General features: G+C 38.5%; 2 protein-coding genes across 2 annotated transcripts in view; both read right to left on the bottom strand.

The window, feature by feature from the left end:
- Smp_090820 (CDP-diacylglycerol--glycerol-3-phosphate 3-phosphatidyltransferase) overlaps positions 1–9,049 on the bottom strand; it is a gene marked incomplete at both ends in the record, with an annotated part of 18,044 nt that extends 8,995 nt beyond the window's left edge. Inside the window, 3 exon segments of the mRNA XM_018796993.1 lie at positions 2,213–2,550; positions 4,871–4,948; positions 8,945–9,049. Of these exon segments, the coding sequence (XP_018652079.1) occupies positions 2,213–2,550; positions 4,871–4,948; positions 8,945–9,049 (521 nt within the window).
- A 182-nt stretch (positions 9,050–9,231) lies between these two features.
- On the bottom strand, positions 9,232–10,131 carry Smp_090830 (putative nitric oxide synthase interacting protein; the record flags this gene model as incomplete). The annotated part of the gene is made up of 1 exon (XM_018796994.1): positions 9,232–10,131. One exon carries the CDS (start codon positions 10,129–10,131, stop codon positions 9,232–9,234), a length of 900 nt encoding a protein of 299 aa, XP_018652080.1.
- Between the last annotated feature and the right edge of the window lie 4,159 nt (positions 10,132–14,290).

Raw genomic sequence — 14,290 nt, forward strand, 5'->3', positions numbered from 1 at the left:
AGGATCCCCGCATTAAAACAGTGCTTCCAGGTTTTTTATGGTGGTCTAGCTTCAATTGATTCATGATCTCAACTATATAAAATCTCCATAAAACCCCCTTCTGATAATGATCATATGCTCACTAGTGACTGGCTTCATGAGGTATTTCCTGGAGTTCTAGTGAGAAACAGTAACCAGTGGAGTTTAACCAGGTCTGTTGGGAGATATCAACTCATTGAAGACATTGGCGAATGGTTGCTCAATTTCGTGGATTGGTTGAAGTTAGACATTAACACAGTTGGATGCCGGCTCAGCAGTTCTAAAGGTTAGGCGCTCGTGCGCGAGACTGATAGATCCTGGGTTCGAATCTCGTGAGGCGGAATCGTGGATGCGCACTGCCACTGAGGAGTCCCACAATATGACGAAACGGCCTTAAAGCAGTGCTTCCAGGTTTTCTATGGTAGTCTAGCTTCAATTGATTCATGATCCCAACTATATAATAAATAACTGTCTCATTTTAGTATATTTCTTAAAGTGAGAATCCACACAAACCTCTATGCTTATATTAATAATGTATTTTTTTAAAAAAAAAAACAACCTGACTTAGAGAATAATTCTCAATGTCTGAATAAGAAATAGTGATTTGTCAGATCCACAATGACATTGGTAGTGAGACTGATGTCAGTGACGGAAAATGAATAATGGGTATGCACTTATTGTCAATCGATTGAAGTTGGAAGTCTGAACCTATATATACTAATTTAGTATCCTAAAAGTAACACGCTGAATAGCCTAAGTACATTTGCTAGTAGGGTTGTGCTAAGGGAGGGCAAAATTAAGACAGAAACAGTATATGAAGTTGCTGATTGTTGGATTGAGCTATGTGAGAAAGTGTAAACTTCCTGATTTTAGTCTGTACAATGATAGTACATAACCTAAACATGGTCAAAGAGGTGTAGAAATGATTAATCTTTTCCTTTCACAAATTGAATATCAACCTTATTCATTATTGAGAATACAATGTACCAACTTGGGATGATGAATATTTGTGCCTGATTCAATGTAATTTTGACTGAGTAAAGAGTAACTTTGGCTTAAAACTAATCAAAAAATATGGAATTAAACAAGCATACATCCATATAAACACATGAATACATCTTATGTACGGTATTTGTTTCTTTAAAGTAGGTTATTTGAATTGATGACAAATTCTAGTTGTTATTCACATGTTGAAAGCAGAGTTATTTATCTAAATACATAAGCATTGATACAAGGAAGCACCGAACCGATAGGAGCCACATAAATCATTCGATTTGTGTGACGGCTGGGATACTGCCCAGGTGCCCAAACCAAAGCAGATGGTTCTCTTAAGGGGTCACACCCGGAGCCGTTGATCTAAAGGTTTAATCCACAAGGCAGTGGAGCAATATGAGGAGGTGCAGTTCCATGGTTGCCGGTGACCAACAATTGGTTCATCCGACATTTGTTCCTTCAGGATACTGGGGCCCGTGTGCACCACTAGTGTTTGAAATCAGGGTTTACCAACTCCCCTAGGCGGGTCCTCCATATCCACCGACATGGTTAAAGCGCCAGGCATTCGCTTTTCGTCCTCTCAATTTTATAAACGACACCCCTGACGCGAGAAGGCAGTGAGTAGGACTTCCCTGGTAATGGTTATATGCAAATATTAACTTTAGTTAATCCACAACGTAGACTAACTGTTATTCAATGTTATCATCAGTGGAATTCAACCATATTATTAGTGAGACGATTCCAAACGATGAAACTGGTAATGTAATCTATTAAATCACCCAGCTTAGAGGATAACACTCCATAAAAATCATTGTCGTGAGCTGAAAATCTTCTTCATAACCTTAGAAATTGAACCACAGTATAATAATCTCAAAAGGTGAAACTCTTGAACACATTCGGTAAATGTACTCACCAAGAGAATCAATTTCATATAGGAGTTTTAGTTTTGATGTTAGTCAGTCTATTAGATTGATGTTTAATAAACATGTAATCAAATAATTTGGAAATCATGGTGAACCTGATATATCAACGAAGGTGTGACTGACGAAAGGCTGTACCAAATCTATATAGACAGTGAATAAAGAACTTATTGTGAGCAAATGATTTATCTGACCAAAGTCACTGCCCACATGTTATTGTCTGGCTCAATCTATATATTTATACGTAATCAAAGAACTTTAAGCATTATAAGTAAACTTACCCACTCATAATAACTGAATCATCAAATATATACGCTTTAATATGTTGTACACCGAATATTTCATTCCAACGATTTGGTAACATGTAACGGATCCATTTGTATGGAAATGGATGTCTATACAATAAGATTGATACATTAGGCAAAGTAGTTAGTGGAGCTAAAAAATGACATGAAGAATATGAAGGTGGAAGTTCCAATAGATTTGTAGTAGATGATAAGTTATTTGCATTTATAGTATAATAATTAGTTGTCAGACAAGGACGTAGACCACGTGTTGCATCCATTAGAATAGTAAGTTTTACATTTCTTTCACGAACAGCTTTTGTTAGTGCAGTAACCTGGAATAAAATGAAAATGCAAAAAAAGGAAGAGTTTGAAAATTCACATTTCATATAGATGGCTTCAGCTAGAATGAAAAGTTTTGCAATGATTTCTCACTAAGTATTGTGATAAATATCATATTTGTCCAGTGCTTGAAGTGCTGATGGAATTTCATCAATCAAGTTACTCAGTAGCTGATAGGATAACGCGATGGCGTTTGAAGAGAACGCTACTAGGCTCGAGCCCCGGAATAAATATCAACTATGGGTTTCAGATGGGACGAAATAAGCGTCCTGAATTCCACTGCTAGCCACCACCCATCTCTGCTTACAAGTTACAACGTGTCTACTAGTTTAGGTAACTTGGAAACGCGTGAATTTTATTTTAAGGTCTGGTAGTTGGAAGTAGTTAACAGGAAATGCTGGACACAAGTTTTTTGCTGGCTGATACCCATCAGTTCTATAGGTTAGCCTCGGTTTAATTAGCTTAGTAGTAACGTCTCCAAATTTAAAGCTAACGGAAGCCGGTTATGAACTCTATGTGAAGGGACAGTTACAACGAGGTGGTAGGTACACCCTGGTGAGTGCCAACCAGCACAGAGCATAGGTCGAGCAGGATTCCCTCTCGACTCTGAACAGCTAATCTTTTGCTATTACTCCGATTGATATTCCAGAAACTTCTGTTGGACTATATATATAAATATATATATTCTCATTAAGATTTGTTTTGATTTCTGCTACATTCTGCTGGCACTTATTTACTGACTACTTCTAACTAACTTCATCATATTATTATCTTTGTTTATATTCTCGTTTGTAAAGTATCACAATAACTTCCAATATAACTCTCAGTGACCTGTAATACAGCAGCTTAGGCTGATACACATATCTACGACCAACTCTATGTTGACTAACAGATGAATAGATATATAAGATCTAATCCAATAATATCAATAGCATCAAATAGAAGTTCGAACAATAGAAAATAGTTGGATAAACTTTCTTTTATGAACCTTTATTTAGATTAACACATATCGTTACTTTAAGGATAGTTCGTTGGCAAACTCAAGGAAGCCTCAAGAAGCCCAGAAAGAGCCGAAGACATTCCATCCAATCACCGCTAGGGCAACATTTTAGAGTGTCGACATGTAGCTTCCCTATTGGATGAATAAGAAGGACCCCCTATGTGCCTATTGGCTGTCCGAAATGATGACTTACTTTCAGTCAAAAACTATAAATACGTGAGATTTTTGTACTACAGTTGACATTGTTTGGAATAACATTTCTACTTACTAGTCTTCTGTCTTCTCATTTCGCTACTTGGGAGGGTTCTAGCATTCGAGTGCTCAAGTATTACGCGACATACTAAGAATCTAAGTTCGAGATATAACAGTTACCAAGTAATACAAAGTGAGATTCACAAATGAGACGGCATCAGCTGAAATGAGATTACGTTAAGAGTGAAAAGTGTCAGGAAGATTAGATCACGATATTTTACTAATCTATAAAGTGGATATGAGAAATAAAGGGCTGTTGACCAACGTTTTTGAACGGAAAATACCGGTGATTAAGATCAATGTAAAATTCAGAGATGTAGTCAATGTTCTTATAACTAAAAAATTGATTGTAGGATGCATGGTTTGTTATATTTGAAAGAATTGATTCGAGTAAACTCAAACACGCTTATTGTCATTGATAGCAGAGACAATGAAGAATGTTTTGTGCTATTTTCATAGCTGTAATCATAAGTCAATTTAAGCTGGACTACCATGAAAAACCTGGGAGCACTGAACGGCCGTTTCGTCCTATTTTGGGACTCCTCAGTGGCATTGCGCATCCATGATCCCGCCTCGCGTTTAGTTTTCTCTTCACTTCTTCATAACCCATATTTAGAAAGAATCCTTTAAATGAAATATTATCAAGTCAAGATGTCACAAAGTCGCAGTTCTGTCAATTATTGTGATAAGATGGTGGTTAGAGGTGGTCAACAAGAAACCCTGGACCCGGGTTTCGTGCTACTTGGCACTCGTAAGCAAGGTATACCTGTAAACTTGAGGGAACTGGTGTTCCCAGTGTCCAGGGTTTCCTGTTGACCACCTCCAACCACCATCATATCTCAACATAGTGTACGCAGTGTCGAGCCACCTAGACTAGTGGCCACATTGCAACTTCATCGATAGCATTCGATTAGCACTAAGAAGGACTTAACACGCATGACACTGATCACCACCCAGTGATCGATCAATTGTGTCAATTATTGTACATTCATACACATATACCATCAAAACAAATACATGTAACAGGTAGTACACAGTGCTACTACTAAAAAATTACTTACTAATTCATTTTCTAATGAACCTGTTCCAATGTACAAGGTTGATAAAATAATTCGTTTATTTGCATTCTCTATATGATCCTATGTAGAATTAATAAAGTATACGTATACTTGAGAATGAAACCAAAACAAATAAATTTGAATGGGAAGAGTAATGAAAACTTTACAAGATGGGGGGGGCTAAAATTATCAGATCAAAGACTTGAACTTTAAACAAAAAGTGCGGTGCCATTTTAGAGAACAGTTCCATGTCTAACTGAATGATTACTTGACCATTGGGGACTTCTACTACAACTACTGTACTCATTCCACGACGTGAAACCTGTTTATATGAATTATATATGATTACAACTTTTTTTCTGTCCACATACTAGTTCATCACTGGACAGATCTAGAGTCCTTATTTTATCACCTATATAAACAAAGATCATTTATCTTACCATATTAACCAAATCAGAAACGAAACAAGAAAATCTATCCTTCCCATAATGTAGATGTACATCAGTGGTGTTTACAATTACTATTTTACTATCAGTATAACATGCATGAAAACTACACGTTGGTAAAGCTAATCTTGTACACTACTTGTAAAATCAGACCTATTCAAGTTGAGGATGTTTGAAAACTTTTTGTGTCCGATTATCGCTGCCTGCAAATGATTTGTTTTATAAACGATGGCAACATTGTGTTAGCAATGCTGTGGTCCAGAGGTATGTTTTTAGGCCATAGAAGAAAAGATATTCCTGGTAAATGATTCCAATTTAAAACTTGGATTTTGATCATTATGTCAAGTTTTACATGTCGTTATTGATTTTAGTATGGCTGGAAACAAAAGCCAAGCATGTTATTCTGGCTTTTTTTATTGCATTCAATATCAACGGTAGGACCCAACTCTTAAATTAAATAAATAGACTGGTAGATCCTGGGTTCAAATCTCGCGAGTGCGGGATCGTGGATGCGCACTGCTGAGGAGCTCCGTAACAGGACGAAACGGCCATCCAGTGTTCCCAGGTCTTCCATGGTGGTCTAGCTTCAATTGACTCAAGATTTTAACTATGAAAATACTAAATTCTCCACAAAACCCCTTCTGATCTAAATCAATTTTGTTTTTTTTAGGTTTATCTGTAGTAATTGGTAAATATAAATCTCAAAATTTACCTAACTTAAAGACGGCATGATTTTTCCCATCTTATTTCTTCATAATATTATCATCCTGTCTCAAATGGAACATTTTATAGTGCCCTATTGCTCTAAACGTTGTGTTAGAATATAATAGTAATAAGTAGTCACCACCATTGTCTAATGTGGTTAAGGCATATGTCAAGTATCCTAAACCATTGTCTACATTAACGCGCGAAATTTGCTGATATAACGATAGGTTGGAAGAAAAGTAGGGGAGGGAAACCAAAAAGTGGTATCGGTCAATGAAGTTATGCACTCCAAGACTGAACCCAGCTGGTACGTGCAAACTACTAAGTTGATTGGCGAGATTATCATAACCAGTGGTTTGAGACGTTCGGTAATATGGCTCAGAATCGTTTGGAATGACGGATGTCTTTGCCTAGATCTTCAGCTTGAAAATCATCTCATACATTCAATTCAACGAATTCATTCCTTTTTCTCGAACCCCATTATTTATGCCTAATCTCTGATATTACTATTGATACTATTACTATTTCTAATACGTTGGGATTTGTCTTAGTGATTTCATCTCGCTATGATGATGTGGTATATAAATTCAAAACATCGCATAGATGTACTGGGTTTTAGGTTGTTTATAGACTGGCCGGTTGCCATGATCTGATGAAAATACAAAACAGATTAACATTGTATGAAAATTCCAGTAAAGAAACAGATGTCAGCTGATGTTCTACTAATGTAGCTCACTTACAAAATACAGAAAGATTCATGCATTCAGCTTTGAGATAAACTCTAGGTGTGAGTAGTGATATACTAACCAGCTGCCATGAAACGAGACGAGTAGAATTGGAATCTGCAACCGAGCAGTTCAAAGTAGTCTTTTACTACTAAACCATTTCAGATTGGAATGTTTTTTCCTACATTAACTTAAAATAATAACGCCTATAGTTTAATAGATGTACATCGTCTCTAATAAACAAACACTTCAATATTAACTTTAATTCAGTAACCAAGTATGGAGTGCTAGCTACATACTACATGTAAACCAGAGATACTAACACACTGAAGTTAGTCAGTCACAACGTAGAACTTCGTACGTACGTACATCAATTCGAGTTGCCATTCCACATTAGTACAGAGATGCAGTTTTCGATTCAAATCCCATAGTGGTAGTAATGAAATGAAGTTTAAAGTTGTGTATTTTAACCTAAAAAGTTTTCATTTGACATCTCAATTAATAACTATCCTGAAGTTTTATTATCAACTTACACCCTGAATGAGTTTGTTACATCAAAAAGCTTTGTTTCTTTTTAACATATTAGTAATAGTAATAACAGTTTATACAGCACTGATTTGACTTTGTTAATATTACTATGGTAATGAGAATACCTACTGTAATAACAATGAATATTTAACTGTATATTCTCATTAATGAAGTGAATTTTCGGTAACTTGTAGAGAGAAATACAAACTTCTTGGTTAAGGTCTTTTGATAATTGTGAACAATAACTGGACAAAAAAACACCTTGAGTATCATTATTCGAATTCTGGTTGAGGTGACGTAAATACATTTGTTCTCCATCTTTCTAGAAGTCTTCCGTTTTCATATAATCGACTCATGAAATGTATTTCTAAATTAAGACGTAAAGTGTATCCAACTTATTATTACATTCTTACCCCGAATACAAACTAATATATAGCAGTCTAAACTATTGAAATTAGTATCTTAAAGCTAACTCTATAATTGTATGAATTTAGGAGTATCGAATGTCATACTAAATTCGTAAGCCTAGTATCTGGCCATATCGTGGGGACAAGCAAATGAGTTATGCTAATTTGGGTTATTGGGTAAATATGGGAAATCGATTACATATTTTCACCAGCTGAGGTGGTTGGGACATGTATTACAGATGCGCAGCCACTCTATACCTCGATGTGTAGTTCTGCCTGGAGTAGAGGTAGATTGAATGAAAACTCGTGAAGCATAAACCAACCTTGCTACCAATCCATGAAGCTATTGATTTTTGGTCTGAGCTGTGTTTATATGTGCATACCACTTAGTTAAGGACATTACGGTAGCCGTGACCAGTGTTTGGAGACATTGAGTTATCTGAAACAAACAATAGTGAAGATGAACTTACTCTTTGTCAACCCTCAGATTCAGAGTTCTAATATTGCTTCATAGTCGGCATTCCGAGAACTAGTCTTTTCTCCTAGAACTATATTCCCTATTACCAATCCTATTACTTATACTACTAATGCTGATGGATCTATTTTATTTATTTATTTAAACACATAAATATTGGTACAAGGAAGCACCAGATACATATGTGCCGCACAAATCTCATTTGATTTATATTAGGGCTGTGATACTGTTCAGGTGCCCAAACTGAAACAGGTGGTTTTCTTAGGGGGCCAAACCCGGAGCCTTTGACCTAAAGGTCTGATCTACAAGTCAGTGGAGCATCGTGAGGAGATGCAGTCCTATGGTAGCCAGTGACCAACGATTGGTACATATGCCATTTGTTCCGTCAGGATACTGGAGCCCATGTGCACCATTGGTTTTGAATCAGGGTTTCCCAACTCCCCTAGGTGGACCCTCCGTGCCCACCAACCCGATTAAAGCACCGGACATTCGCTTTTCGTCCTCTCAATTTCGTATACAACACCCCTGCCACGAGAAGGTAGTGAGTAGGACTTCCCTGGCAGAGGCTATATACGCGTGGCCATATGAGAACATTTCGAGAGGGAGAGCAGACTCTCCTCACTCTCGGCCGTACCAGGGCATTTGGGGGCCCTAGGTTAACCATTATTATCATATTGCTATAAAACAATGAGGAAATACAACGTACAAATTAGATGGAGAATAAGTATACATCTTAATCTACATAAATAATTGGACTTATCAACCTCAGAATATGTTATAAAAATACATACCAATAAACTATGAAAGAGATCTTGTGGAGTCTTCAAAATTCTGATCTGCTCCGAATTAATATGATATATTGGTAACTTCAAACAGCCAGTAAATTGCAATATCATAGACCACTGAATTATGAATAAAAATGAATGGAGAACGGAAATAGGATTTTTAAGAAAAACCCTAATTGAAATTTTAAAGAAGAGGTAAAAATGAATAATTTATTTGATTTGATTTTGTACAAATAAATATTCTTGTTGCTATGTACAATTTAAAATAAATATAAAGTAGGAAAAAAAGGATTTCAAGTTTGCATTGATGGTCTAACACGTTTAGCAGTTAATAATGTTCGTTCATCAGCAAATCCAAGAGATCCTCTTTGAAGTTCAATAAAATCAGATGATTTCATTTTTTTACCATTAATAGGATCAATCATTTCTTTTTTTATTACAGTATCTACAACTTCTTTAGTAACAACTGCTCCAGAAGTTTTAAGAACAACACAAACTGTAGCATTTGTTAATGGATCTTTGGAAACAGCACAACAATATTTGACTTCACGATCTATTGGTTTATCTTGGCTAAAACCCATGACCTTACTGTCATCTTCAAAGGTAGTGAATTTAACACCAACTAAATCTTTATACCTTAATGGTTTGCCACTCATTGGACAGCGAACAACAGTATCAGGCTTATCTAAGAGTTCTTTATTCAGTTTCTCATTTGTTTTGCTACCAGATGCCCAAAAACATGAAGTTGTTTCATTCAAACCATTGCGTTTATTGGACAATGAGGCCAAAGCTTCTGCTTCAGCAGCTTGTGCAGAGGCTTTTGAGTGGGTATCTAGAGTATTCATTGATAGAAATCGTCGGGCTTCTTCCTCTTTTTCAGCCTTGAGAATCATTTTTGTCTCAGCATCTAAACGAGCTTTCTGTTTTTCATACAACTTTAGTTTCCGTTGAATTTCAGCTTTTTGAGAAACAATGTATTCCAGAACTACTGCTCGATCATAGAGGAATCCATCATTTGTAACGACAGGATCCTTTGCTGGTTGTAGACAAAGAGAGCAACAATCAAGAGCTTTCACTGAATCTTTTCCTAAACGGATTTCCTGGGTGCCAAAACCTGACCTGTGTGCATCATTTTTCCGCTCATAATAAGTATATACTGTATGAGCTGTGCAGTTTTTTGAGTGACGTGTCATCAAATCGAGCTAGAAAGATTAAAAAACATGGGTCAAGCATTTATTTTGAAATACAAATAACTAAAAAAATATATTAAAAAACTAAGCCGAATGGCTCCTTCGTTAAATTCCCAATTAGATCAGACAACAAAGTATATGTAATATGATTTAGTTCATTTGGAAATCATGAGTTCATGCAATCAACCTTGAGCGATACGTACTGAGGACCCGTTATATTACTCGGCTACCCAACTAGAAGTTGGTTTAGGGGCAGCGTGTATATGTGACTCATAGGTTGAAGGTCGAATTCCTTAACGATCCAGCTACTACTTTTGGTTTGGAATCAGGGTTTTCTAACTCCCGTAGGTGAACTTTCCGTGTCCACCAACCCGGTTAAAGCGCCGGACATTCGATTCTCGTCCTCTCAATTTCGTAAACAACAGTAATGCCGTGAGAAGGCAGTGAGTAGGACTTCCCTGGCAGAGGCTATATACGCGTGGCCATGTGAGAGCATTTCAAGAGGGAGGGTGGCCCCTCCCACTATCGGCTGTACCAGGGCATTTGTGGGCAAAATAAATAAATAAAAGCTGGTTACAGACTCATTTCCGGCAGTTTTACAATCAAGTAACTTAACAATTCATACCCTGGAGCACGGCCATCCCTGGACAGGCCGGAATATTCGACGTTTACTAATAAGTAAGAAATGCTGGAACGTCGCCATCAGCCTTGGTACGGCAAATACGATAGAACGCCACAGGTCAGTACGAAATAAGTGTATAATTGCAATCCGGGAGAAAGTGTGAAAAATAGTTGGCCCAATCTATAATCAAACAGCCTGAGACTGTTCTCATAAATAAATTACATGACAAGAACGCAGCATTAGATTCTCAACTTAATTACAAAAGAGAGTAGATCTCTCGCTTGGCATGCGAGAGGGCCCGGGAAAAAAAAAGGGGGACAAGAGTTGCTGCTTAGTTTGATCTATCACAGCCAAAGCTGTGAGGTAAACGAGGTCCTGCTAAACAGTCTCAACACTTTATCACGAAGTGATCGATGTCTAATCCTAGGGGACTTTAATGCACCCATGGTGGACTGGGGAAACCTGCGGACTGAATCGTCAGCAAAGTCCTTCGAACAGGAACTAGTTGATGCGGTAATCACATGTGCCCTAGTGCAACACGTGAAGGAAGCAACTAGGTACGACCCGGGTTCTGCATCATCCCTACTAGATCTTATATTGACTCATTATGAGAATGACGTTGCAAACCTGGATTACATGCCACCCCTAGGCAAAAGTGATCATGCAGTTTTAACCTTTGACTTCCATATGACTGTCGATCACGAGCACGCCTCAGCTCAATCAAGACCTAACGTCTGGAAAGCCAACATACCAGACATCATGAAATCAGCATCATCAGTAGATTGGAAAATAGACCCAGAGTCATCAATCGAAACGGCTTGGGACGTATTCCGGAATTTATACTTAAAAGTTACCGCTCCCCACATCCCTTGGACTACACCTAAGGGGCCGAGAAACTCCCCACCGTGGTTCAGTAGGGAGGTTCGCATCCTTCTCCGTAAAAGAAGGAAAATGTGGGATAGATTTAGGTTACTGGGGACTGACGAGGCAAAATCTCAGTATCGAAAGGCTCGAAATACCTGTGCCTCAACCCTCCATAGGGCCAGAAAGCTGTACGAAGAGAAAATCGTTAGGGAATCCATAGACTGCCTTAAAAGCTTGTATTTGTATATAAACCAAAGGGCAAAAAGAAATGTTCCTTCACTATGGGGAGACAGTACTGCCTCATCACTAGTGGAGGACGACTTTGGCAAAGCTCAAGTATTCTCTAAATACTTTAGCAATGTATACACCATAGAAACACCCTTCTCACCAGTCCATGAAAATCCCCCCACACAAGCACTGGACAGCGTGACCATTAAAGAACTCGATGTCCTTGGTCTGCTAGTTAAGCTTGACATAGGTAAATCCACTGGACCCGATGAACTGCATCCTAGGTTACTAAAGGAATTAGCTAACTTTGTTGCGAACCCTTTAAGTGTATGTTTTAATCTATCCGTAACCCAGGGTCGTCTACCAAAAGACTGGAAGAACGCCATAGTAAATTCAGTCTTCAAAACAGGTACAAAACATAAGCCTGAGAATTACCGACCAATTAGCCTAACTAGTGTGGTTGTTAAAATCTTAGAAAAGATTATTCGGAAGGAGCTGTTAAAGTATCTCGATGAAAACCGGGTCCTCTCCGAAAAGCAGCATGGTTTTAGAACAGGTTACTCTTGTCTCACAAACTTATTAGTCGCTCGTGAAAGCCGGTGCGCTCTTAAGGACCAAAAGTTACCTATAGACGTAGCTTATATCGATTTCAGCAAAGCTTTTGACAAGGTTCCGCATAACCGGCTGTTATATAAGCTAAGGAATATCGGGATTGGAGGCAATCTATTGATGTGGATGAAAGACTTCCTAGTCGGGCGTCAACAAAGAGTAAGGGTGAACTCCAAGTTGTCTAGCTGGGAAACTATGCTTAGTGGAGTCCCCCAGGGTACAGTTTTGGGGCCAGTGTTATTCCTCCTGTACGTAAATGACTTCCCTCGTCTACTATCGTCATCGGTCTTACTCTATGCTGACGATGTCAAGATATGGAGAGCGATACAAAGCAAGGGCGATAGCTTAGAACTTCAAAACGACCTGGAGAGATTATCTGAATGGTCCCAAACCTGGCAATTGCCGATAAACACTTCCAAGTGTATTGTGATGCATATTGGCCACCAGGGTACACGATGAATAACACTGAGTTACCTATTGTCCAGGCACACAATGACCTAGGCGTCATCGTTAGTCAAGAATTAAAGACTACTGCGCACTGCCGTGCAATAGCCGCCAAAGGTTTTAGGACTTTATGGTCCATACGCAGGGCTTTTAAGCATCTCGACGCTAAAACGTTTCTGACTTTGTATACAGTGTTCGTACGCCCTAAACTTGAGTACTGCATACAAGCAGCTCAGTCAGTCAGTTACAACGTAGAACTTCGTACGTACGTACATCAGTTCGAGTTGCCATACCACATTAGCACAGAGATGAAGTTGTCGATTCAAATCCCATATTGGTAGAAGTAGTAAGAGTATAAGCATTATGTGAAAGATAAGGGTTTGAAGATGTTACTGAAGGAGTATAATACAGTGAAATAAATTTGGAAAGAGAAAAAGGATACGGACATGAAGAATTCAGAAGATTAGAATTTGGGAGACCACAAAGAGTGTATGCATCTTCGCCATTGCAAACAATTTTGAGCCATGTCATTCAAGGTCTCTAACCATCGGTTGCTATCATCTCGCGAATCCCAACCAGGTAGTCTACACCTACCAACACGGCCCAGTCCACTTGTCAGCGACTTCATGGATTTGTGCCATGTTTTGGTCTGGCCGCCCCTAGCTTTCTTCCAACCTACTCCTACACCATAAAACATTGTACATCGGGGCAGTCGGTGGTTGGGCATACGTAACACGTGTTTCAGCCATCTCAACTGATGAAGTTACACTACTTCATCAATCGATTTCCCATCCTTACCTAGTACCCGTTTCCTAACATCTGCATTACTTATATACAAGCAGCTAGCCCCTGCCTAAAAACAGACAGTGAACTCTTGGAAAGGGTTCAGAGAACAGCAACTAGGCTGATTCCCGGAATAGCAAAGCTCCCGTATGGTACTAGACTGACCAAGCTAAACCTATTCCCGCTGTCATATAGAAGAATTAGAGGCTACTTGATTACAGTTTTCAAATTGCTTAATGACAAATTTGCACCTGATATGCCCTCATTTTTCTTGTCTTCCAAAACAGAAAATCTACGAGGACACTCCAAAAAAGTTCACAAGCCCAGAACGAATTACTTGTCAGCTGACTACCGACTTTCCCATCGAATAATCAACGAGTGGAATTCATTACCTCAGCACGTGGTTGAGGCTCCATCCGTCGACTCCTTCAAAAGAAAGTTGGATCAGCTGAGAGACCATCATTGCCAGGACTAACACAGACCATCTAGCCTCCTGTCCTTTCCAAACTGAAACTGAATGATAGATGATCAGGACAAAACAGAGGCCATGGTGGGTTATTTCGGGACAGTTTTCGTTCACGAGCCTCTTCTAGACGAAGAACTAGACCCAAA

The sequence above is a fragment of the Schistosoma mansoni genome, chromosome 4 (genome assembly GCF_000237925.1).
Source record: "Schistosoma mansoni strain Puerto Rico chromosome 4, complete genome".
NCBI lineage: Eukaryota > Metazoa > Platyhelminthes > Trematoda > Strigeidida > Schistosomatidae > Schistosoma > Schistosoma mansoni.